At 41.3% G+C, this 26,844-nt stretch overlaps 1 protein-coding gene across 4 annotated transcripts; it reads left to right on the forward strand.

The window, feature by feature from the left end:
- Positions 1-1,271: 1,271 nt before the first annotated feature.
- LOC147308833 (SUN domain-containing ossification factor) lies at positions 1,272-16,731 on the forward strand. 4 transcript variants are annotated; one of them, XM_086272109.1, is made up of 24 exons: positions 1,272-1,403; positions 5,482-5,587; positions 5,852-5,971; positions 6,270-6,490; positions 6,576-6,677; positions 6,800-6,941; positions 7,029-7,146; positions 7,264-7,388; positions 7,500-7,567; positions 7,672-7,779; positions 7,972-8,077; positions 8,487-8,507; positions 9,264-9,319; positions 10,443-10,525; positions 10,797-10,850; positions 10,957-11,022; positions 11,738-11,825; positions 12,305-13,645; positions 13,781-13,868; positions 14,689-14,793; positions 15,071-15,228; positions 15,434-15,528; positions 15,632-15,687; positions 16,036-16,731. In XM_086272109.1, the coding sequence occupies exons 3-24, from the start codon at positions 5,936-5,938 to the stop codon at positions 16,486-16,488; spliced, it is 3,690 nt and encodes a 1,229-aa protein (XP_086128235.1). In that variant the 5' UTR covers positions 1,272-1,403; positions 5,482-5,587; positions 5,852-5,935; the 3' UTR covers positions 16,489-16,731. The 4 variants fall into 4 exon arrangements, with proteins under 4 accessions (XP_086128235.1, XP_086128232.1, XP_086128233.1 ...); XM_086272106.1 differs by lacking the exon at positions 1,272-1,403 and adding an exon at positions 2,079-2,364; XM_086272107.1 differs by lacking the exon at positions 1,272-1,403 and adding an exon at positions 2,079-2,364 and having other exon boundaries at positions 15,437-15,528.
- The last annotated feature ends 10,113 nt before the right edge of the window (positions 16,732-26,844 follow it).

Here is a 26,844-nt window from a genome sequence, read left to right on the forward strand (position 1 = left end):
ACAATGTCGTGAACAATATGTGCATTTTTTGGAGCAACATGTAATCTCGACAAGCTATTTGGCACAGAAGGCCTTGCTTACATAAGCAAAGCAATGCCAAACCAAGTTCTGCAAGCATTAAATCTGCATGGTGTAGTGATTTGGCACTACATAAATAAAATTGAATAAAAAAAATGCTTTCAAAACTGCAGCCATTTCTCTCCTCAAAGGTTTTAAAGTCTTATTTATGTGCTATCTTGAAGCCCAGAGATGCTAGATTTACCTAAATGGTTATTGTTCTTTATGTAAAAAGTGTTTAAAAATGTTAAAAAAGTAGTCTTAGCATCAATTGCATTTATGTATTTAGAAGTTTCAGTTTGTGAGCATTACAAACTGAAACAGTACAAAAAGGTCAGTCAGTGGCAATTTCCTCTGTTCACCCAGCCCAAACATCAATATGTGGACAGAGGACTGCACATCTCAGATTAACAACAATGATCTTGTCGTGTTTGCTGGGTCAGAGTGTTTTACACTGGTTATTTGCTTTCCTCAACTAAAACAAAGGTTTGTTACAGTTTCTATGCTTTTTTTGTGCAGACATTAAGCCTTCCATAATGTAGAAAATGTACTAAAATTCTGCATAGAGATGGTGATGTGTGTAAGATATATATAATGAACGTTATTAACAGAAATTAATAGAACAGACATATGTAAACTATACCATCTGTCACATTTTGTGGCACTAACACAGTATTTAGTATGCGGGTTGCATATCCACTGCACAAGAAAAACCTCTTGATGTTAAAGTAATGTGATTTACTTGTAGCCACTTGGTGGCAGCAGAAGTCTAGGTTGGTCTGGTAGTAAAAGTTTATTTCAACTAGGGACAAAACAAAAAACTGTTCAGTACATGAATTCCCAAAATGTAGCGATGTTACATGATTTCTGATTTTCATGCATTGGTAAGAAATGAACTGCCAAACTCTACATTATGACCACACAATTTGAAATTGAGTGCAAAAGCACACTGAGTGCTCATTTAGTGTAGAAAAGCACTTTAAAAGAACCAGTCCATTTACCATTTACCAAAAGACCCAGAAAAAAGTGTTTCTTTTAGCACATTTCGTTCGTTAGTTATGAATGTAGTCCTGTAAAAAGATTTTTCTTAAAGCCAAGGACTCATTTTTGTCTAAGTCCAAATGTGCACTCAGTCATCCCCAAATCAGGATGTAGTATCTTTGTCCTCTCAAAGTCCAAGTGTGCTTTGTATTATGACTGGCCACATGCCCTGTAGTCACACTAAGCTAAAGTGCTGCTCAAGTGAGCTTGGAGCTCTATTCATGGAAGAGATGATTCTTTTCATTTAGCACTTTAGGCACATGATGGCTCTTGGGCTCATCACCCCGTGATTTGCTTATACCAAGGTGAGTTTCAAATGATCTCCTTAACGCCTATAGTTATGTTTCACAATTTGAAAACCCCGCAGGGTTGAGCAGAGGGCTCCCCCTAGTGGGTTTAATATAAAACAGCATTCACTGCTGTTTGCTGCAGTGCACGATATCTAATTGCAAAGTGAACCTCACAGCCAAAAATAACACAGGACTCTTCGCATTCCTGATAATTGCGCTGACCTGTTGAGATACAGGCTGATACTTTTGTAAAACTGGTGCAAGAAACGCACCGATTTGCAATATTTGAGGTCAAGTTACATGTGATTGCACCAAAAAAAACAAAAACTAAAAAACATATACTATCTTTAGCACGCATGTAAGTTTCACGGTGTGGAATTTGGGGTTTATTATAAAGTTATTTAATGGGGTATACAGTGAGAGTTTAAGTTTATATGTTTTACGGAGCTTGTGTGAATTTCCATTAGCTGTCCACACCCCGCATGATCGTAACACTATAACACTGCGGGTATGTTTTGATTATCGCAAATGATAACGCTTGAAAGGCAAAATCCCACTCCCTTGACAAATTTAAAATACTTCACTTCAAGGAGCTCAATACAATACAATCGGGCGACCAGGCGCTACAAAACGAGCGCTCCCAACATACGCTCAGTTTGAACTGCGCCATGGCGTCGCTGTGTTTTCATTGGACAGTTTCGCGGTGACCCGGTAGCAAGTTGTGTGTGTGTGTATGTGTGTGTGGGGGGAGTTACAGCAGTTAGCATCACACTTCACCAGTGAAACCGCCAACGTCAGCTTTGTTAACAGGAAACAGCGGATCGGTTTATGTTATACACCGCTGTGAAAGACAGCGTAGCAAAAGGATACAACGTTTCTGTGAGCGCGGAGAGGATGTCTGTCCCGGCTGGAGAGGGATGAAGATGACACCACTGTTGTGGCGACTTGTGTCAGTGTGGCTAGCTGTTGTCTATTGGTGAGTTAGTTTAATTAGTCCCGTTTGAAAACAGTACTGTTTCGCTGAAAAACACAAAATATTCAAACTGCCAAACAGCCCGAGTAAAGATTACCCCAAGGTTAACCTTTACATCGCTTTGTCTGGCTAGCTTGCGTAAACATTGTGGTGTGATGTGGCACCTGGCTGACTTCTGACTTGTTCGCAGACGAGTTAGCTTGAGTAGCTGACTACTAACCAGCTAACTTTAAAGCGGGCTTGGGAAGCGTTAGCTTTAAACGACCTCGCGAAGTTGTTCACTTCATGAAAATGTTACGGTCTGGAAGCCAGAATATGATTTGAATGTTACCAGCCGCTTTAAGTTTGGCACCTGTGCGAAGTCTGTCTGAGCTCTAGCTTAACTGTTACCTTTCTAGAAGACACTGACCAAGACAGCCTGGTTTACATATACACACACACACACACACACGCTAATCTGCTCCGTGTACATCAGTGACAACCCATGCCGTGGCGGATCAGACGTTACACAGGTTTGGTTCATCAGTTGCTGACAGGATTATGGGCCTTGCACGTCAGTCATGTCTGTCCTGTGGAAGCCTGAGTTTGCTGGGACTCTGTAATTCTGACACAGAACATAGAAACAGGGTTTAGGATGAATGTGGGTTCTAGGCTTGATTTAATAGGATGGCAACAAACCATCAAACAAACTGCCTGCTGTGCTTCAGACAGAAGGGGAGGGAGGGACACGATGTAACATTTTATTAGGATCTATAGTGGTGATGTTGGCATGGCCTACTTTCAACAGCATCAGTTTAACTCTTATTTCAGACAGAAGCTTTACGTGATGCTGCTTTTGCCTTTTAATGTTTATCAGCTTTGTACCCCATGAAAAAGCCGTGGAATTTAATGAAGTTGTTGATGCCACTAGAGTATCATAGCAGGAAGAGTACAAAACTCCTTTTACCGTGTTAGAGAAACACTGATGTCATGGTATGATGTTTAACATGAGACCCATACATCTGATATACCAGGATTCAGTAGCTTTTTCTCCATATTTACATTTAGGGAGTGTAGCTGGCTGGTCGCAGCAGGTGGCTGCTCCTCCCTGAGCCTGGTTCTGTCAGAGGTTTCTTCCTGTTAAAAGGGAGTTTTTCTTATCCGCTGTCTACAAGTGGTTGCACATAGGGGATCATCTGATTGTTGGGGGCTTCTCTCTATTATTGAAGGTCTTTACTCTAAGTGTAAAGCACCTTTAGGTGACTGCTTTTGTGATTTGGTGCTATATAAATAAAACTGTATTTAACTAACTTTAATTACCGTATATCTAAAAAGCTGGTTCAGCATTTGTTTAAAAAAAAGTGTGTGATTTAATTTTTCTACCACTAATTTATTTCATTGAAGTAATAAACCACCATACAGGTGAAATCATACTATGTGTCATTTTTTCCTATCAGAGTCACATATCAGACATGTTTCCCAAGGACAGTCTGACAAGAGTGAGCACACATACATGATCTTTGCACTTGTGGTAGACGTGTTTCATCTGCTGCAGCGGTCAGCACTTCACTTCCACATATTAAGGCTGCTCTTTAAGTCTTTTTTTCATGGTGTTGCATTGGCACTACTATCACTTAAAAACTTAATCCTGTGTTTTGCAAATCCTGCGTTTATACGACCCATTTCATTTCTCAAAGATAATAATAACATACTGTGTAATACAAACGTTTAATGCATTTGCGGTGAGACTGAGCACATCTTAGCTTTTTGAATGTGATGGTGAGTGTTTCAACCCTTTGTAATTGGGTAATGAATTATTTAGCTGGCTGTGGCTCAGCACCACTGTTGCTCCTTTGGCATCACACTGTGGTAGATGACTTTCAATTAGAAAACAAATGCTCTGTTGTTCATGGGTGTTTTTGACTAGTCGAGCCTCACGTCAGATCAACACAAAAGCGATGCCAGCCAGGCAGCCGGCCAAGTAAAATACCTGAGCTGGAATCCAGAATAAAATCCATGTCATGACCTGGGTTGTTGCCAAGTGACTGTTAGAGCGTGGCCTTTGAGGACACCAGTTTGACATTTTCGCAGCTATTTTAAGGCTTGTTACTGCTGTTTATTGTTGTTTTTCTGCCAAGGGGGCAGTCACTGTGACCCGGACCTTTTTCTTTTTGGGATTGTGTCACCCAACGGACTTGTAGGGTTCAAAATAAAGGCATATTTTAATATATAAGTGTATCCAAAATTCCAGCACCTCGAGACAAATGATTTTTGAACTGCAGAGACGCGAGTACCCTAATTGATTCTTGCAGACTTCCACAGTCCTCTTGCCAGTTTCATCTGTTTCGAATGACATTTTAGACAAAGGAAATTGCAAGCTCTTCAGGCTTTTTATAGCTTTCACCTGCTTTGTGGGCATCAGTGAGCGTCATCTGTGTTAGCTGCATGGAGGCCAGCTTTGGAAATATCATCAGCTCACAGTCCTACTAGGAGCATTTGGCCATTTACAAGCCCTTATTAGTTAATTACATAAGGTTTTGACTCCTCTTCACTTGATAAGTGAAGAGGAGTCAACACATTTGCAAATGCCACAATTAGGTTTTGTTCCAGTTTTTTAAGTTGATGAAAAAATATTGTACATAAACATTTAAAGACCCTTTTTAAAAAAATTTGGTTGTTATTCAGAAATATGCACAGTCATCCGAAGTAATCATCATTCCTCAAATACTTTCATCCTTCATCCCACAATTAAAACAATATTAGGATATGAATAACACATGAAAAGCAGGTCTCACAGACAGGTTGAGTAATGTGCAGTGTGCTTGAGGTGTGTCTTTTGGCTCTGAAAACATTCCCTGGCTCTGCATGCAGATAAGATAAACTGATTCCTTGGGGTACGGCCACGTGAACGCTCGGTGCGTCACACTGTGACACTGGGCTGCAGGTTTCTCCGTTCATGACTCACTGCCCTGAAATAAAAGTGTTGTTTTGTTCGCTTGTTGCAAGAGTTTTAAAAGTTCCTCACATCCTCAGAATCCGAGCTCTTTGTTTTCCACAAAATGAAGTGACCCTGCTTTTCAAAACCGACTCGGTGGTATTGTGGCACTGACCGTCTTTCACTCTGTCCCTTCGCTACCACAGTTGCTATGTTGGTTGCGCAGAGCTGCAAGGAGAGGCCCAGAGCCCCGTGTCCCCAAAGGAGGTCAGCTCGGAAGAAGAGCCTCAGGAACACTTCCATCGTCACGAGGTAGCATTGTGCAATACTGTACCAGAACTTACCTCATGGCTCAGAGCTTGTACAGGTCGATGTGATGAATAGCTTTTGTGACCAGACACTTCACTATGCACTCCTTTGTTTGTTTAACAGCTCTGGAAACGCCTTGCTGTGCTAGATTTGTAGCAGATTAACAACAACAACATCTGAATATTTGGACTGAGCAAAGTTTTTTAGCAGCTCACTCAAATTTGGGGGTGTAATAATATCAGTGAAATGTTATTGTGTCGTGACTAGGTCGAGGAAAGCTTGGTCGTACCTGCCCCGCCTTTCTCTGAAAATGAGCCACCAACAGAAGACGATCGTGTCAAAGAGGAGCAGATGCCACAAGAAGTGGGCCAAAAAGAATATGATATGGTATAGTATGACTGCAGCTTTCATTTATATTTAATATTGCAATCACTGTCTGCTATGTAAGAATGTCAAAAATGGATGTCAAAACATGTTTTAGCTAAGACTTCAAAAGGGTTTTACATCTTGTTTCCATCAGCATAAAACTTTCACCGCAAGAGAAGCAATCAAGGTCACGAACGTTCAGGGATATTCAGAGCTTTAAGTGTTTCATTGATCAGTCCAGCTCTGGTAAATGGGCCAAACAATCCCACTGCACTCAACAGCGCAAATATCTTTATCCATCTTTGTCTTTATCCATCAGGCCTTTGAAGCAGACGAGTCTGCTGCTGAGGTAGAGCTGGAGGCAGACAAAGGAATATCACAACCTGAGCACAGCTCTGAAAGTCAGCATATAGAAATCTCTGTCACTCAAGATCAGGAGCATGCCTCCCCGCCGCCTTCCCCCGACTCTGTCGCTGCATTTTCTGCCGAAACTAACGACAGCCCCAGCAAAGTTAATCTTCAAGACAGCATCCCCAAGGGGCAAGTTACTGTTGTCAAATCTCACTGCTGATGTTTGTTTCATTTAATGCTCCTGCTAAAATGTTTTTTTTCCCTTTAATTTCAGAGTCCCGGGCGATGCCTTAGATGTAGCTGCTTCTGAGGTCAATGATTCTGACCTGCCTCCTGCTGAATGTGAAGAAGAGAACAATCCATATGACAGTGACAGGTAGGTACAGTTAACATTTCACCCTTTGAAAGATTTTAAAAACCTCTGGATGTAGTTAAATAAATAAATTCATTCTCGACTCTCTTTAAACGATGGCAACGATGCATTTTTCGTTACTACAGCAGCCCTCCAATTGTTCTGGAGAACACTTCCAATGTTCACACTGCAGGTACTAAAGTCCACACTGATGTTCCTCTGAGTTCTCCTGCTGGTCATGGTACGCAGCACCTGGAATCCAACGTCTCGCACACACTCAAGGAGGCGGTAAGGAGCGTGGATTCGATGTGAACTATTTTTCCTTTCACGCCAGAGGAGCTGTCCCAGCTCTCATTGTCTCATTATCTGTGACAGGACTTGAGCTCCCCTGGTACCACAGACACAGATTCAAGTGTGAGCACCAAAGACCCCGAGGACATCCCCACTTTTGATGAGTGGAAACGCAAGATGATGGAGGTGGAGAATGAAAAAAGTACGATCAGAATATGAATTTTGAAATTGCAACCATTTCTGTACTAGAATAAACTGCAAAAGTGTGAAAATATATATCTCTATATATCCCCCCCCCCATTTTTTTTTCTCACCATAGCTCAGTCTACTCACACTTCCGACAACGTGGGTTCTCATACAGTGAAGAAGGTCCAGAAGAACTTTAATAACTACGCCTCAGTGGAGTGTGGGGCCAAGATACTTGGCGCTAACCCCGAGGCTAAGGTATAAAATGATGCTTATGTTTTCCATTCACCATGAAATCATAAAATCTGCCTCTCCTGCTGGATGTTGACACAGTGACAAATTCAACTCATACTTCTTTGTTCAATGCAGAGCACTTCAGCCATATTGAAGGAGAATATGGATTTATACATGCTAAACCCCTGCAGTAATAAAATCTGGTATGTTGCATCCCTTTCCTTCTATCCACAAATGAGTCAATTCTCTTTTTCTCTCCTCTTAAACCCAGTTTTCTATTTTTTTCCACCCTCTCTCTGATGCTCAGGTTCATTATTGAGCTCTGTGAGCCCATCCAGGTGAAGCAGTTGGTCATCGCCAACTTTGAACTCTTCTCGTCTACACCTAAAGACTTTCTTGTGTCCATTAGTAATAGGTATGCCCAGTGGCTATGCTGTCGGATCTGTCATGTCATCTTTTTAATATCTTCTAAAAGAAGATCGCATTTTCACTTATTTACATTTTCATTTGTCATCTTTTTTGTTTCTTGCTGGAATTTCCAGCGACACCAAGCTGCAGCTTCAGTCATCGACTAATCTGACTGTGCTGTATGAATGTACTTTTGCAGGTACCCAACAAATAAATGGCTAAAGCTGGGAACCTTTCACGCCCGGGATGAACGTACAGTTCAGAGCTTCCCACTGGATGAGCATCTTTATGCAAAATATGTAAAGGTGAGCACTATATTCTTTTTTTTGTTTTGTTGTTTGTTTGAATTATTTCGCTATATCTCCTTTATTCTCTGCTGAATGTGTGCAACAAATTGCTGTAATCTTTCAGTGTAATTACATTACGAACAGTTGTTTCGATCTGCAGCCGACTATTACCCGACTGTACTGTAGGAGTGTTTTTTTTCTTTGTCCCTGGTGTTGCTGATATTTCTCTTTGTATTCTTGGTAGATTTGTCAGCTTCGTGTCTTAAATGCATGTAATGTGGCTTTGCCATTTTGAAAAGTGTTAGAGATGCTGTTGCCATTTGCCCGAGTGACTCAGGTGAAGCCAGCATACTCTCTCTAGTCTCGTTTTTAATGCATGCTGACATCTCTTTTAATATTTCTCTTTTTCCCTTTTTTCTTGCTTCAGATGTTCACCAAGTACATAAAGGTTAGCTTGTCCTTCTTGTAGTGCTCTGTCGTTGGGTGAACTGAACAGTAAACGTGGAGGGGAGTGTGTTTTGTGTCTAACTGCTGCGATCCGAATGAAACGATCGTGGCTCAAGAGTTGGGCGTTCGCCTTGTAATCGGAAGGTTGCCGGTTCGAGCCCCGGCTTGAACAGTCTCGGTCGTTGTGTCCATGGGCAAGACACTTCACCCCTTGCCTACTGGTGGTGGTCAGAGGGCCCGGTGGCGCCAGTGTCCGGCAGCCTCGCCTCTGTCAGTGCGCCCCAGGGTGGCTGTGGCTACAATGTAGCTTGCCATCACCAGTGTGTGAATGTGTGTGTGAATGGGTGGATGACTGGATATGTAAAGCGCTTTGGGGTTCTTAGAGACTAGTAAAGCGCTATATAAATACAGGCCATTTACCATTTACCATTCAAACAGAATCAGATCTAACTTGCTGTGCTGCCTGCAAACCATTGTAACGTCCATTGGCTGCTTTTCCAAAGTGTTTATTTCAGACATGTGAACATTTGATAATCCTCGGAATAATACCCATTATTATGTTTCTCAAATTTCTCTGATTTCCTGGTTACACAGTCTGTCAACCCATCATTTTTTTTCATTACACTAATTGACTTTATAACAAAATCAATGCTTTGCTGTTAATTAATAACTCTGCTGATGATTTTATAAATCTGCAACACAAGATATGAAATAATCTGAATGAGTTTTGCATTTTTTTTTACATTTTTTGTTGTAGGTAGAGCTGGTCTCTCACTTTGGCTCTGAACATTTCTGTCCACTTAGTCTCATAAGGTACGTGATAGTGCTCCTAACGCACAGCATGCAGTGTGAAGCAAATCAAATCTATTTAAATAAGTCACAATCGGTATATTGCACAAGAAGCAAGAAGCCATAACACAGCATAAGCTAAGATAGCGTCTGATTTTTGGTACTACATCAAGGTTTTGGTTAGAAAAAGTGGAACTAACCTGTTGGCAGTTGTTTCCTGCTTCTGCAGAGTTTAAAGATGCATTTAAATCACAGTTTCAGAAACTGCTGACTAATAGTTTTTGAGGAAGTGAAAACTATTTGGTGACTTGGAGCAAACAAGAATTGGTTGTACAAGTTTGAATATATAAGTGTGCATACAGGCTCAAATATGTACACATCCCCCCCATTAGTCTTTGTTAAATGTTCGTTATCAAGTTGCACCTCGACTAGATGATTTTGGTATTCATCAACAAGCTTCTGTCTTGATTTAACTACTTTTCTTGGTAGAGTTCATTTAAAATAGTTGGTTTCCTGACATGGACCTGGCTTTGAAGCATAGTCCACATATTTTCTACAAGGCTGGAGCTTAATGTTTATGCATTTATCCAGTCCTAGACCAGGTTTGATGTGTGTTTGAGATTATTAGCGTATCTGTAACTGGAAGGTCCTCGGTTCGATCCGTGGGCTCTCTGTCCTGGTCGTTGTGTCCTTGGTCAAGACACTTGACCCTACCGCCTACTGGTGTTGGCCAGAGGGGCCGATGGCGCCATATGGCAGCCTCGCTTCTGTCAGTCTGCCCCAGGGCAGCTGTGGCTACAACCGTAGCTTGCCTCCACCAGTGTGTGAATGTGAGAGTGAATGAATAGTGGCATTGTAAAGCACTTTGGGTGCCTTGAAAAGCGCTATATAAATCCAATCCATTATTATTTCTTTCAGTTGTGTCCACGTTGTAACTGTTTAGCTGTTGATTTGAAGTGAAGCTGAAGAATTTGAAATTGGTCTTCCTCCTTCATTATTTCATTAACTATGAGCAGTGAGGTTTCCTGGGTTGTTTCTTAACATTTTCCTCTTATTTGAGTGTGACAGTTTGAAACTTCTGACCACAACTGTAAATTACTTTCAGTGTGACTGTGGTTATAGATTTGGATCCTTATTTTTATGACAGGGTGTTTGGTACAAGCATGGTGGAAGAATATGAGGAGATAGTTGATCCCTCAGAAAGGCCAGATGATCAGGACGACGACTTGGGTAAGAACAGAGGATGTTGTAGCTAAAATTACTGTAAACTGCTGTTAAAAGAAAAGAAAAATAGACTTGTTAAACTTGGTGTAAGTGCAGCTGTCAGTACAGTTTGAGAATAATAAATTAGTATTGAAATCATCCCTTTTGAATTTTTTTTTTAAAGTTTTGTTTTGTGTAAAACTAAGCTAATGTCATAGTAGTTTACTTTACATTTATATTGGTTGGTGATTTTAATTTCTTACATATATATGAAAGCGTTTAATAACACTCCCTACAGATTATCCCTCTGGATCGGCACCTGGTGAGGCTGATCTAATTGGATCAGCAAAAGGCAAGTCTGATTTTAAACTCCTACAGCATGAAGATGAGTACATTTGTTCTCAAGCTCAGATTGTGTTTGTGTGAACTTGTGACTGATGTTATCATTTGCTCTTCAGATGCTATTTTAAACATGGTGAACAATATTGCTGTCAACGTTCTTGGAGGAGGCACAGAGATGAATGGTACGGACAACACGCCATATATGCATATAACACTCTACTGTTTTCTTATTTTACCTTGTCTAGAGTAAGCATAATAAAAGCTATCCAAATTTCCCAAAAAGTCAGGGTCCGGTGTAAATGTAAAATTAAAACAATCTGTGGGTTTAATTTGAACCCCTACCATGCAAATATAAAAAATATACTAAGCCTTTGGAAATTTGTAAGTCATTTAACCTGCAATCCAACCTGATTCCTTGATGTTAGGGGATGTGTTAGTGTACACGACATAAGGAGAGGCCTTGATTAACTCAGCCAGACGAAACCAAACCAGTTAAAATCTCATATTAATCAACAAGGAAAATAATATTTGGATTCTAAAACTACAAAAACACAGCTTGACTACAATGTGTTACTGCTAGAAAATAAAAAGTACATTCATTAACTGTAATACAAATATATAACATTCAAGAGAAAGATATTTGAATTTCAGCATTTTATGCTGCACGTTGTTCTAGTTTTATATAAATACAGCTTTTAAATCATTTGTTTTTAATTTCTGTTTCACACACTTTTCTGACACTTTTTTTGTAAAGTTTTCAGTCTTATACAACGTTCAGGATTGACAAGCTTATTTTTGTTTAGTTTTTTCCTTTAATCAAAAATGTTGAAGTTGACTAAACTGTACTTTTGAAACATTTGTTGTTGATTTAAATTTTTCTGATTTTCTTTTTTTCAGGCAGCCTTTCAACCCAAGAAGTGAACATAACTGAGCCATCGCAGCCCCTTGAATCCACCACTGAAACTACTATCACTACTACTTCAGTGTGAGTACCTGTCAGATGTACCACAGGTTCACTATTTTACTCCCTTTGATTACCTGTGTTATCTATAGTGTTTTTCATTTTTTAATAGTTAGTAGATTTTGCACGTCCCTCTGAGCCTCTTCACACAAATGCAATAGTGCTCCCTGTGACCTATGGCGTGGCGTTTTCGATGTGTAAAAGTGAGAGATGGTTTTAAACTGACCACAGGCAAACTTTCAACAAATGCTGGTATTGTTTTCAGAGCTGGAAAAAAGCATTTTAGAAATTTCAGCAAACCAAATTGTATTTTTATTATCAGAATTGAAAAGTGATGAATAATGCCGCAGGTCATGGAGCACTGCTGTGTTTCACTAAAATACATAAAGGATAAGCTGCAGTTTTAATTTCTGTACGTGTGTAGACGACACTGGTTAAGGCTATAAGTCTTTTACAGTTTTTGCTCTTCTCTGCATTTAATATTTACAACATCGTTTCTCCAGTCCAGACTCTGAAGACGTGCAGATTTCACAAGACACTGATATCCCTGAAACTGTGGAAAACTCTGCCCTAGAGACGTCAACCACATCTGAAGGTGTCAAACAAGAGCTCCCACCCATGGAGGAAAAAATAGTTCTTCCTTTAGACAAGGATGAGGAAGAACCTATCAGCTCTACAATCATCCTTCTGGATAAGGAGGATGACTTGGAAGAAGAGAAAAAGGATCATCATGAGAGACAACAGGAAAGCTTAAAGTACTGCCCTCCAGTTCCTTCACTTTCTTCTCCATGCTCCTGTGCAGCTTCTCTTCTGGAGTATTTCCAGCAGCAGTGTTCTGCCTCACTATCCAAACACAGGGAATGCCAAACAGCAGAAAGACAGCAAATAATTCCTTCTACCCAAACACCATCTTGGCACCCACCTACGCACTCATCTGCCCACCCCGAACCTCAGCAGCACCCGAGTGAGCTGCATCAGCTCCAAGACAAAGAACAAGCTTCTGAGCAGGAGCCAGAGAGTGAAGCTGTAGAATCGGAGGTATCACAGCCTGCTGGGAACACAGAAGAATCTGCATCTGGATCGCCTCTCTGGGAGCCCAGTCAAACCATGACGCTCCCCAAATCCAGCGATGCTGATTCATCTGCAGCCAAACCTACCCATATTGTGGAAACGCCACAGCTGTCCACCTTGGAACCGGCAAAGGAGCCAGGGCCGGAGAACAGCCAGGATGTGCTGGAGGTAGAAGAGCACATCGAGCCTTCGGCTTCTCTCAGTAGCTCTGTCCCTGTAAAACCAAGCACCAGTGCCACAGCAGACGACATATCGGTGGCACCCCCAGAGGAGAAGCTGGAGATTGATGTCACTCAAGTAGAAACAAATGTCCTCATTCAAACCCAAGACAAAACAGATCCATCTCCAGTCCCTGCACCCACAGGCTCCCCTCATTTAGAGCAGCAGCCTGACTCAGCTGTTGTACCCGAAAGCAGCACTGCTTCTTCTGAAGTATCCCCCCCTGCTCCAGAACCTGCTGCAGAACCTGAGCCTTCTGGCGGTCACGCAGCCATCGCAGATGCTAAAATGGAGGATTTTGCAGACGACATCTCAGCATCTTCAAGTGGCAACGGTCAGCTGCCTCGCCCATCCTCCCCAACTCCTTCTTCACCCACCTCACCGTCCCTCTCGGACATCTATGCAGAGCCCCCTAATGGCACAGAGCAGAACGGGAACCCGGTGCACAGCTCGAGCCAGAAAGAGTCGGTCTTCATGAGACTCAACAACCGCATTAAGGCCCTGGAGATGAACATGTCACTGAGCGGACGCTACCTGGAGCAGCTTAGCCAGAGGTGAGGATGGTGGAAGGACATGAGGAGTGAGGAAAACAAAAATACAAAGGTTGTTTTTGTTAATGAGCTGAGGTTACAGTGATCCTTTTTAAAAAAAAAAAAAAAAATCTTCTTCTTCGTCTTCTTCTTCTTAAGGTATCGAAAGCAGATGGAAGAGATGCAAAAGGCTTTCAACAAAACCATCATTAAACTGCAGAACACTTCCAGAATTGCAGAGGAACAGGTAAACAACAACACAGTTTTCATGCAGAGCTCTTTGTCTGACTTTGAGATGGCTGCTTCTTTCCAAAATCTTTTCTTGCTGTTTGTTTGGACTGTAGAACAGCCACATGATGTAGCAGCTGCCTCCAAGGGTCAGATGTGTTTTTCCTCAAAGCTCTTGGGATCCAAATTGCGCTAATCAATATTTTCTATTAGCGATGGCTCAAACACCTACCCTTAACTGGCTTTGCAATTCTTCGCAACTCAACGTGGAGTTCAAGTCATTGTTTTGTTTTTATGGTCCATTAACGCACCGTTTACTCTAAGTTAGAAAGAGGGCGAATAGACCTATTGGAGAGTTGTCAGGTGGGCAGGAGCTCAACTGCACATGAATGCTAATGTTGCTCCATATTTTTGTGGTGCAGTCAGTAAAATAGTCACGTTTCAGTTTCATGTAGCTCATTGTTTTAGCTTATGACCACAGTAGATTTGTTTTGGTCCACTACAGAATACATAAATAATAGACTGGATATCAGCAGCAAATAACGATATCAGATTTGACCATATTTTAAACACACTGGAAAAAAAGAGAGTAGCAAAAATAATTTCAAGTTGGTCCCATTTTGCACTTTTGTTTCAAGTGTTGCAATGAAAAGTCAACAACACAAAATTGTGTTTGGAAGAGAAATTTCAAAGGGAAATGCCTCTGTGTTTGTTTACAAGTGAACAGAGCAAGCACTTATTATACCCCAAAATACTTACTCATCATACCTTTGCATATCATTTCAGTGACGTGAACCTGTGCGGTTGGTTGCTAATGTGTTGCCTTTTTACGCCCATAGGACCAACGTCAGACTGAATCCATCCAGTTTCTGCAGGGTCAACTGGAGAACGTGACTCAGCTGGTTCTCAACTTGTCTGTCAGAGTCAGCCAACTGCAGAATGAGGTGTGTGCAACACTCCGGGCACAAAGCTGTCATCTGCAGTCCTGTTTTTTTTTCCTGCCTTTTCCCAAATGGAGTAAATTGAGTCTTCTCACTCAGTCATTAGGGTGCGCTGGTGCTCTTGCTCATTAGGTGCTTTTGCATGAGGAGAAGCTGCTAATATTTAACCAACTTTATAAAAACCCCTCACAGTGTATTTATAACGCTTTTTGTCAGAGTACTTTCTGTCCTCATCATCAACATATCACATGTTACTTAAAATCACTTTCCTGCGTTCCAGGTATCAGACAGGCAGAATTACCTGCTGCTGTCTCTCTTCTTGTGTCTGTCTCTCGGCCTTCTACTGTGTGCCAACCACTGTCGCCTCTCCACTGTACCTCCAACCACAGAACCAGAGCCACCCTCGCCTAAGAGCTACACCTACTGCTGTCCTGAAAGGTACAAACACAACTTCTGCCACCTGAAGCCATAAGTAGAAAGAGAGCACTTCAAATGGGCTCTTAGGAGTTGTGAGGAGAAGTTGCAGTGCAATGAGTGATTTTTACTCATTAGGACAATTTGAGTTGTTCATCAAGATATCTTGATAAAGGTGGTGTGTGCTGTCTTCTCCACTAACCATTAATACACTGAATGTTATCCTTAGCAGACAGTTCTCCTGCTGTGATGAACTGGGTTTGAAGAGGAGTGCGTCCTATCCACTCATAAACTCTGACTCATTCCAGTTAGCCACCACTGAAGGTAAAGTTGCACCACATAACACAGAAAGTTTTAAGAATCTGCTTTTTATTTAGCTAAAAATCGCTAATCAGCTTGTAGAAATTAACCTTTTTTTCTGTAACAGGCCCAGAATGCATGCATGCAGAGGGAACAGAGAGTCTTTATCCAGCAAACAGAAAGGTGTGTAACGCTTTTAGTAGCGTGGTTTGTGGGGGAAGGGGGGGCTTGGTCAGTATATCACGATGTGTGTTGAGTTTCAAAACTGTCAAAAAAAAGAACTTGCAAGGAGATGCAATATTGAGTATTGCGCAGCATGGAAACCCCACCAGTGGGGAGTTTTTACTGAGTTCAGTAAGCTGTGAACCATTATAAATTTGCAACTAGTAAACTGAACGTTGGGGTTTAGCACAATGCACTGGTGTTGTATTGTCACAGTGTAATATCAGGAAGGTATTAACCCTTTTACCAGGGTATCGTGATTAAAATGCATCTCATGTTTCTGCCTTGTCCGATTCTTTTCTTATACAGAGGAGACGCCGTAAGATGAAACCCCTAGAAAAGGTGGAGACTCTGAAACCCTCCTTACAGTCTTCTCCTGAGCTGACCAATGGAGTATGCAACGGAGTGCCTGTCACCACAAACCCCATCCCCCTTACAAAAAATTTACTTCACCCTACCTTTAGAGACTCACCGTCAGAGGGGAGCTCGGAGGGATCTTCTCATTCAGACGACCCCTCTTTCTGTGGCCTCACCACAGCCTGCTCTCGAATCTGTGACGGCCTCCCTCCACCCAAGAGCCGGGCAGAGAAACGGGCATGGCGACGCAGGCGTCCTAAGCCCAGCTGCACGGTGGTGGATTTTCTTCACGCTCCTCGGAGGGACGAAAGTGAACCGTTGCCCATTTCGACCATAGAAGACATCATGAGGAGGAAATCAGAGCCAAGCACTAAGACATTTGTGGCGCTCTCAGGTCCCGTCTAACTCAAACAGTGACAAAAACCTCCCCTTCACCCACTGCTCAACTCTTTCTAAAAGAGGACATCTGTTTACTTTTGTGGGCAAAGGCAGCTTTAAGTTTCACCGCGAGACAATCTGTTCGCTCTTAAAGTTCATTTTATTTTCATCGTCACTGTTCAGTTCTTATCATTTGCATTTGTTTTACTTCAAATCAAAAAAATGTCTTCCCAGCTTTCCATTAAAGCTTTTTCCTCTTTTGGTTGTGAATAGTGAACGTGATTATTGACCCAACAGGTCTCAAGATGTGAACGTCTTAGTTTTGTTGTTGTTGAAGGAATTTCCACTTTCAAAACACAAATCCGAATATCATGTGACCAGGAATCAAGAACTGAAACAATTATTTGCTGTGGCTAATCTCTCTTTCAAAATAAAAGCTGCTATGTTACTTCAGGTAACACGTGCCCCCCTCAACAAAGAATGGGTTAAATAGCTTATTACTGGTACTGGGTTGGACTTCAAACATCAACATCAAAGAAACATTTTGGTCCATATTTACATCCAAGTTGTGTTTATGATTGAATCTCCTATTAGTGGTGAGTGGATTGAAATCTAGTGACTGTGGAGGCTGTTTGAGTGCAGTGAACTCATTTTTATGTTCACATAGTTTGAACTGTGTTATCCAGATGGAAGCAGCCAGCAGAAGACAGACTCAGTTGACATAAAAGGATGGACATGCTAAGCAACAATACTGTGGTAGGTTATGGTGTTCTAAGAGGCCCAAAGTCTGCCAATATAATTACCCCCCCACACACACACACACACTATTACATAGCTAATCACCAGCCTTCATGTTCATGCCGAGTTCTGAACCTGGACAGGCACCTTTTTTTTCACTCGGTGTGGCGATTTGCTGCTGTAGCCCATCTGTTGTGCGTTCAGAGATGCTATTCTTCGTACTTTGGTTGTAACAGGATGCTATTTGACTTGCTGTTTTCTTCCTATCAGGGTGCTCAAAGCATTCTCCTCTAACATCTGTCATCAACAGGGTTTTTTTGGGGGGGGGGGGTTTGGCCTACAGAGCTGTTGCTCACTGGATATTTCCTCTTTTTCAGACTATTCTCTGTAAACACTACAGACAGTTGTGTGGTAAAACCCCAGTACAACGACACTTTCTGAGACACTCAATCCAGCCAGTCACCAACAACCACGTTACAATCAAAGCCACTTATATCACCTTTTTCCCCTCATGCTAATGCTCACTTTAACTTCAGCTGGTCCTCTTGACCACGCCTATATGCACTGCCATGCGATTGGCTCATTACAGGTTTGCGTTAACGAGGAGTTGAACAGGTGTACCTAATGAAGTGGCCGTTTTTACCTTCAGTCTTTGATGTGTTTTAGCTTTTAAATGTTAAATTCTCCCCTTTCAGCTTGCTGCATTGTTGAGTCATCTTGCAGAGCAGGAATCGTGCGCTACTTTGACACTCGTGAATTTCATGACTAATAACACTCTTACTGTAGAAGCTTACATTAAATTCCCAGCGATGCTGCAAATGCCATTAGGAGAAAATTAAAATGATCAGCTGCGATGGATTTGAGCTCAGACCTCCCGAGCTGAAAGCCTGCACTTCACCGAAGCACTCGGAGCAGGTCAATGAGCCCCTGGCCTCTGGAGCGATGATCTGTTGTTGACCCTGTGCCCTGAGCCCCAGAGGAAAATAATGATACCCCTGCAATCAGAGTGACACAGAATCACCCCAGAGAGATGACACTGAGTATCAGAAGGTTCTGCTGGCAGCATGTGATTGATGCGTAGTGTTGGTGTTTGCATAATGTTGTGCTTGCTTCTGTATACAGTTCTTCAATGCCAGTTGTGGTTGACTGCATTAAGAAGAATGTTGCGTCGCATCAGACAGCGGCAGCTAATGGAGGTCAGCGAGATGGGTGACACTACCTCTAATAGGCCACAAAAACGCTTGTTTTACGGGGCTTGACTTGCATGTGATTGGCTTAAGATGTTTTCCTCTATTTTCTTTGGACGGTGATTAATTTTATGAGGTCTCGCAGCTTTTTAAAAGGCGATTATGTACTTGAGATGAAGCTTATGGGGCTGGGAGAGATGCGCAGGTGGACGTTATAAGTCATATAAATAAGCACAGTAAGTCCGTACACTTCACATTAAATCAGACTGTGTCACTTTTTTTTGAGCACAGCAGTTTTAATAGAAATACCAAAAATTTCACCCAGGTCTGCAAGTAATATAAAGGTGAACTGCAGTAACCTCCATTATGTAAGAAATGATTCACGACGTCCAGCAGGGGGCAGTCCAGCATTATCATAAACTTCTGCTGGGGGATTGTTTTTCTGTTTGATCTACCATCACCATCCATGTGATGAGTCATCACTCAGGATAGAAGTAAATTAGCTCAAGGGCTAATAGGCTGCTGCTCTCCACAGTACGAACTCATTTGCTTGTGCCTCTATAAAGCCAATGAAAGTGCCGTCCCTTTTATCGTGTTTGTGTTCCGTTATTAAATGCACTCGTTAGACTCTCCAGTGAGAAATGCTCATCTAAACGTGCTCCCTGTTTTTGTCCTGCACGGCTGAAGTGCTTTTTAGAAAAGAAAAACACCCCACAGAGCGTGGAGTGAAAATGTGCGTTTGAAGAAATCTTTTGATGTGAAACCACGAACCAAAACCACATTGTTATAGCTCCAGCTAGTTTTTTTTAAGTAAAACAAACAAACAAACAAACAAACAAACAGGATTATTTACTTTCCCTCACACTGTCTTTTGCTTACGGTGGTCACGCGTAAGCAAAGCCAACCACGTTGGACGTGAGAAATTGGGTTAAAACCTCTTTATTCATCTGACCTGGTTGGGTAGCGAGAGCCTTTCAGAGATAAGCGTGACGCTTATACCCCCCCTTTCCATTTTGTTAAACAGAATTCCTAGTTTTCTCTTTGCCCTGCCTCGTCCCAAAGATTATCTGCAAATGCAGGGCTGCAATCCTCTTTTCCCAGGCACTTTGCTTTCATCCGAGGTCTGTCATGGATGGGATATTCTCAGTCTGCTGTTGTATATGTAGGCTTTTATTTTGGTCTACAGGTGTCTGCTCTGTGCCTCTCCTGGCAGAATTTCTTTACACGCTATAAATACTAATAAATTCAAGAAGCTATCCGGTCATGAGAGCTACCACATAATCCGTGAAACACTCCAAAGCTGGCGTTAGCAGTCTTATGTGCATTTGTACACATAGTTCTGTTTAATCTCGAGCTCATTCGGGCATTTCTGTTGTGATGCTATTTCCTCAAGTCATTTTTTAAGTAGCTGTAGATTTATAAAGCCCCAGCCCGAGGGTTGTTTTTTTAGTCGTTCTTATAGACTGCATATGAAAGATGGGCAAAGATGGGCATAGTCCCTCATCAGGTTGTCAAATCCCTCTGTTTTAGCATTTTGGCCATTTCAGTATTTTTTTTTAAAGCAAGCTTAGTTATAAAGGTGTTTGGGTATGGGTGTATCACACACACGTAAACACCTGCTAATTAAAACACAACTTCACATACCAAAGCTGGAGCACGGACCTCTTTGACTGTCAGTGGTGTAAGCAATCAAAGAACAAAGTCACTTTATTCATCAGATATTTCATGGGAAGTGTTCTAAAATGACCTCAAAACACAAACACTGTGTGCAAGCGCATGGAGTCCAATGGACTTTAATTCAGAGCTTTTGAGCTAAAGTCTCCCCTTCACTGAAGTACTTTGAGCAGGTTGATGAGCCCCTTCTCCCGGCCTCAGGAGATGATGTGAGGAGAGTAATACTACCTTTGCAATCCCAGTGACACAGAATTTCCCCGGTGAGATAACAAAAGGTTCAGCTAGCAGCCCGTGATTGCTGACTAGTGGTAAAGATGGATAATAAGAGGTCCGGTTGAGTGCATTGAGTCACGGTGTAATATAATTATACAGTCACACAATTAAAGAGGTGGGGAAAATGTAAAAAAAAAGAAAAAAAAAAAAGACACCCCTTGAAAATATGGGTCAAATTAGACATTTGACACCAGAGAGGTTTAAAGGTGGGTTCACTTGCTTCTGGAGACAGCCTCAAGTGGCCATTTGAGCCACTTCTCAGCTTAGGAGGTTGCCACCTCCTGTGTGACTTCTGAACTATATTGTGTAGTTTGACTGTTGCCCTTTTTTAACCCAACTCGAAAAAAGATGGCTTTGCATCAACATTCTAGTTCAGTTTTTCTACATGATTAAAAAAAATGCTGCTGCAGTAAATGGAAGAAATCCATCACTATGGCTGAATGCCTAGACTGTCCCATAAATATAAAATATCAAGCTTTTGTTAATTTTTCCATGGGCAAAACAGGAACTTTTCTGTCATTTAATTGTTTATCTATTCCTTAATTAACTTGCAGTATATGAATGGCTGTGGGGGAGGGCTTTATCAGTATGAAACCTATAAAACGTCCAAGTTTTGCCCTCCTTCATATTTTCCAAAGCCTTAAAACAAAGCTTTTGCTGGGCCGATTCTGGCCCCCAGGCCTTATGTTTGACACCCCTATTCTAAAGTATCTGGATATCTGAGCTGGACAAAATGCGTGCTAATCCAAGCCCTAAGTGCAGCATAAAGTATTGAGATCATAATCTAATCAGCTCTACCTGACTCCTACTTGCTGTACTCGATTAATATTGATCACACTGCAATATGAGCAGCCAGAGGGTAAATGCAGTATGATCACATTCTTAAACAATAATAACACCCAGTGAGTTAAAACTCTATTACTGTATGTTGTATTAGCAGAAAATAACAGCAAAGTGTAAATGTTTTGGATGATGTAAGACATCATCTAATTTCAGCCAACTGTGTGTGTGTGGAAGACTTATTTAAGTGCCTGTCCTCAGAGACCCTAAGTGCTCCCTTGTCCTTTAAAGGGCAAACACTCTAACCCTCTCTCTCCATCTTCCCATTACCTGATTTGCCTGTCTCCGTGTCAGGTTACATCTCAGTATTGACCGACTCACACTTCTAGCTTTATTTTCTTCCCCGCTGCTCCCACTCCTCCGCTCCCTCCGCCCCTGTTCTTTTGCTTTCACCATGCAATGCTTCTCATTCTCAGCGTGGGAGGGGGGGTCTGTTAGTGAGGAGTGGCGAGATCCCGTCAGAGTGAATGTATGCGATTGGAGGAGAGTAATCCTCTGTGTGCTTTTCTTTCTTAGATTTTTTTTTTGAGATGGAGGTTGGGGGTGGGGGGGTCTTTGATGTTCTGTGGATACTATTTGAGACTGAGGCATTAAATGCAGATTTACAATTTCTGCCATAGATACTCTCATCCCTTATTTCCTTTCCAGTCTTTAAGTTGCACATCTATTATTTAATGTATCCCTTCTTTTCAGTTGTTGACAAAAATAAACACATTTATAGTTGTGATTTAAGGAGCAGTTATGCCTTCTTCGTGCTCGGACTATAATGGCATTCTGACATGACCGTTTAGCGGGGTGCTTAGCAAGAGGCCGATAAAACGTTTGGCAGATACTTGAAATCAATTCGGCCATGCCTTACTCTCAATAAGCCTACCGTCACAGACGTCCCATTACCATGTGCTTGTGATTAAGCCCGGTGTGTAGGGCGGGAGAAGCCCTTCAAAAAGCTGTAGCAGACGTGCCACGTTTGATAAGTCTTTGGTTGGAGATGCATGTATATGAGTAACAGTCTCCTCCAGGGGAGCTTCTGCCTAACGTTTCACGGACTTACTTCATCTGTGCCTTTCTGTCATCTGAGATTTGCTGCTGTCTGATGTGACACACTGAAGCATTAGGTGCTCCTTGAGATCAGCTGACACAGAGACCGGAGATTTTCTGAGGGGTAATAACGGATACGCTCTCGTATGCACAACATGAGCGCAGACGTGGATATACAATACTGACTCAACGCTCACTGTGTTCTCACGCAAACCCCACACGGGCGAGACACAGCTGAGACACACTTGCGCGGAGATGAGATGTGACATGTTGACTAAATACATGATTGGATGCACACTGTTCAGCCTGGAGTAACGAATGATCACGCGTGACGTGCACTTTCACAGAAACATCCAGCCTAACCTTTCCTCCGCTGATGAATGAGTCACAACCCGGACGCCAAAGGTGACCTTACATGGTGTGTGCCTCTCACTGTTGTCAGTGTCTATACTTTTGAAATCATATCTCATATGTCATATCTTGTGGTTTTATTCCATTTAGGAACTCACGAAGATCACTGCACGAAGAGTATAGGTGACAACAGCTGCATACTGGAAATTTTGGTATCAATCCAATACCAAATAAATACAGGGCCAGTATTGCTGATACCAATACAGACACTGATGCTGTTAATCTATGAAGACGGCTTATTTAGGACAGAGGAGTGTGTCATGATTTATGAGATGAATTAAAATGATGCAAAATTTGAACACATTGTAATGACCTCACTGTGGAATTTATTTTCCAAAATAATTAGGTAGCACAACAAAACACGCCTTTTAAATGCGCCCGTCGCTAAAGATGTTTAAAGTGCTAGAGGCTTGAAATAAAAGACGTGACAGTCAAAACAATTCAGTGAGCTGAGTCGATCCAAAATGTGACGTCAACAGACTGCATGCTACCAATTGGCCAGTCAGTGGCATCACTCGACGACTTCACAAAAATCAAAACTGCTCATTTTTAACTCAGCAATGAGGGAAATGGCCGCACAAAAAACGACACCATGGTCCCCGAGTCTGAAAAAAGCTATACACCGATACACCGAGCAGAGGTTACACCATCCCCTCGACGTCCTCCATTGTTGTGTTGTGTTTGTGTCCCGTGCAAATGCTGTCACAGGACTTTGGGCCACATTGCTGTACCAACCCCATGAGGTGGCAGTCAGTTGAGAATAGAGTTGAGGTGAGTTGAATCGATCCTATCGCACTAGTACTACATTGGTATCAATATTTGGATTGATATGCCTACTTCTATGGTTTACCTCAATGAAATGATTTTGATAAAGGCAAGCATACAAGTTGAAGGCATTACTGACACATTGTGACCAATTGCCACACAGTAGTGTTGATGTATTACTTTATCATAATAAAGCAAATAGCTTTTGTCTTTTGATAGTCCAGGTAAGATGTTAAAATATAAAGTTAATTAAATCTTAAAACTATGACGTAACTCTACTTAATTTGATGTGGCATATCTTTTTGGCCGATCTCTGCAGGGGTCACCACAGTGGATAATCTGCCTCCATCTCACTCTGTCACAAGCATCCGCTTCTTGCCCTTTCTCCCCCTCTTCTGTCTTTGGCCAACAGTAGCACAGTTTCCACCGACACCCTGCTGGTCAGCAGCACTGGTGGTCATTGTTAACCCAGGCCCTGACCGATGTGATGTGAAAATCTTACTGAGGATCTGCATGTTTGATTTGGCAATGATTTTACGCCGGATGTCCTTCGTGACAGAAGTCTCCCATTTACCAAGCTTGGGACTGGCACTAGGAGTAGATTCGTTTATGGAGCCCTGTGGTTGGGTTAGAAATGATACTGTGTACTGTGTAATTCATGCGTTTATGGCTAATACTGTGTACTGCCCAAGTATTTTACTTTTATCCTTTAGCAGTACTATTCATTGAAACTTAAGCCTCATTGCATTGTACTGAATTGAAGTGATACTGGAAAGGATCAATGAACTTTCATGCCTCTCTCATGTTGTTTGAGGATTTAAAGCCCAATTTATAGCACTGCATTGAGTCTCCGTGGTATATTTGTATTCCTCTGCCATCATGACTAAATGTGCTCATGCTAGACTTGGAGCTAATAAATCTTGGCGAGCAGTTAGTTTTATTGAAAAACAGGAAAGTGAGCAGACTTGACAACATGATCTGAGTCCATATATGGACTGTCAGAGCTATGAAAATGAGGAAAAACAGAGTTTGTTTATATTGTCAGAATACTAGCCATTTTATCAGCATGCTAGGCAAAGTTAATTCACCTAGGTTATCTTCTAAAGAGGTATTATCCTTGTGGTTAATTAATATACTGTGTTCAGAACTTCAAGACATGTTGAGGAGGTAATTTAGCCATTTAAATCAGCTGTGTTGGATCAAGGACACATCTAAAACCTGCAGGACACCGGCCATTGAGTTGCCCACCCCTGGCTTACAGTAACTGTCCTGCAAAAAGGTAAACGTCATTCGACACACAATGAAGGTACAGAACACTGATCTCAGACCTGATGTGTTCCTGTGACGTGTTAGTGTTTTTACTATTTTAACTTTCTTGAAGCTTGCCATTTGTTGTCTATTCTCTTTCATTTCTACTGCCTACTGAGATATACAGCTAAGCTGCCATGTTAAAAGCCTCTAGTTGGCTTGCTGATATTTGTTGAGTTGGAAATATATTTAAAATTAACTACTGCTTCATAAAAAAGTAACTCAGTTTATGCTTGCTCTGTTCGTTTAGCTATATACTGCTGATAAATGCTGCAAGTTCATCGACATGCACATGCATGAACACATGAAAGTGACAAGGACGGAAACAGGGTGCATGCTAAGTGGTAATGTGCTCATAATATTTCTACTTCTTGATGCATCTTGACAGCATTGGCTGGGAGGGATGCCAGGCTGAGGCACAGATGTATTTATTTAATTAAGGGTACCAAAACGCTGTTCGTGGTTGTTTCACAACCTTTATATCTGTTTCCAACCAAGCTTTACGTTGTAACTGATTCAAAAATGTCCCTAAATCATTTTTTTTTTAATTCCCAGTGCTGAACTGCTGCATATTAGTTACTTTTTTCTGTAGCTTAATTGCGCTCTTAGTTTGTTAGCGAACTGGAAGCACTAGAATATTATAGTTTTGTAGTTTCTAATTGTTTTTTTTTTAATTTCATTTTGACTTTTTATTTTTAATTCAGTTTAGTTTTACTTAGTTTCCAGAGTGGATTTTCTTAATTCAGTTTATTTATTGTTAGAATATTTAATGTTTAAAAATGTTTAATTTTGGTTTAGTTTTCATTATTTTCACTCTTGGTATTCTTAATTATTATTGTATGCAGTGTTGGGGAGTAACAGAACACATGTTGCGTATTTAAAATACAAAATATGAGTAACTGTATTCCATTGCAGTTGCCGCTTAAATAGTTGATAATTAGAATACAGTTACTTTGTTGAAATAAATGGATTGCACAGCGGTCTTTTCCTGTTTCATATGTTAGGCTATTCCCTCTCTAGTTTTGGTAATTCCACGCATTATTGGAAACCCAAACAAAACACGCATTAAGAGGCTCTGACCGGAAATCTGACCATGCAATGCAAACTCTGTTTGCCAGCAGCCAGCATCAAAAGACTCCACCTACACCCTAAAGAAACATCTGGATAAGTTCTTTTTAAAAAAACTAACGTTAGCTACTGCAACTACCTTGTTTTAGTCGTGGTAGCTACCTGGGTTATGTACCACTTCAGTATGCTCGATGTACTATTGCTGTGTGATTTATTTAGAGTCCTCTGTTTTTTGCATTTGTTGACTTATATAAGACATTTTTTATTTTACCAAACATTAACCGGACAGAGAAGGCATCGTTTAAATATGTTAAAGTTTTCTTTAAGCAAACAGTATTATTAAAGTTCTTCATGACTGGGCCAAGTGTCCTCTTTTTTGGAAATCAAAATATGGTCACCCTAGGTTTATTACTATTAATGAAGGCTGCATTACAACCTGCTAGCTGCAAATAATCATGTGCAGTTCTGAAAGCAGACAGAAAGAAAACATATTACTGATACAGAAATCGTTTTCTACACGAGATCACTGCAAAAAGTGCAGCCTTATCTAATGTCTGCCCTGTTACTCATTTTATATTAAGATTTAAAAATCTAGTTGGTGTTGCTTTCAGAACTGCACATGATTATTTGCAGCTAGCAGGTTGTTAATGCTGTCCATCAAGTCTAACAGTCTGTGGTCTATGAACTAACCTCAGCTAACGCCAGCTAACAACGTTAGCTTGGTGGTGAGTAGCCTTCAGTAATAGTAATAAAACACACAGCAATAGCACATTCATGTAGTTGTAAAAAGCATGACAATATATCAAGTAATCTAAAGTAATATGTTACTCACACTGAATAACTTAATGGAATACATTACAAACTACATTTTGGGCCATGTAATCTGTAATCTGTAGTGGAATACATTTTAAAAGTAACCTTCCCAACACTGATTGAATGGAGGGCATGTGTCAAAGGTGAAATCTAAGAAAATCAGCACAGGTGTCACAATAAAAACACAGAAACTTTTGAAAGCAGTTGACTCGGCCTTGTAGACAACCGGATTCTCAATAAACATGTTCATCAGTGCCACATTAGGCAT

The sequence above is a fragment of the Aulonocara sp. 'chitande type north' Nkhata Bay genome, linkage group LG18, assembly GCF_057382095.1.
Source record: "Aulonocara sp. 'chitande type north' Nkhata Bay isolate Kocher_YH1m ecotype deep benthic linkage group LG18, A_spYH_male_GT1.1, whole genome shotgun sequence".
NCBI lineage: Eukaryota > Metazoa > Chordata > Actinopteri > Cichliformes > Cichlidae > Aulonocara > Aulonocara sp. 'chitande type north' Nkhata Bay.

Excerpts from the sequence above, each read along its gene's own strand:
- LOC147308833 (XM_086272106.1), top strand. The coding sequence starts at position 2,306 with ATGAAGATGACACCACTGTTGTGGCGACTTGTGTCAGTGTGGCTAGCT. Across the intron at positions 7,780-7,971 it reads CTTGTGTCCATTAGTAATAG|GTACCCAACAAATAAATGGC; the intron begins GTATGCCCAGTG and ends GTACTTTTGCAG. Across the intron at positions 15,229-15,433 it reads ACCTACTGCTGTCCTGAAAG|CAGACAGTTCTCCTGCTGTG; the intron begins GTACAAACACAA and ends TGTTATCCTTAG.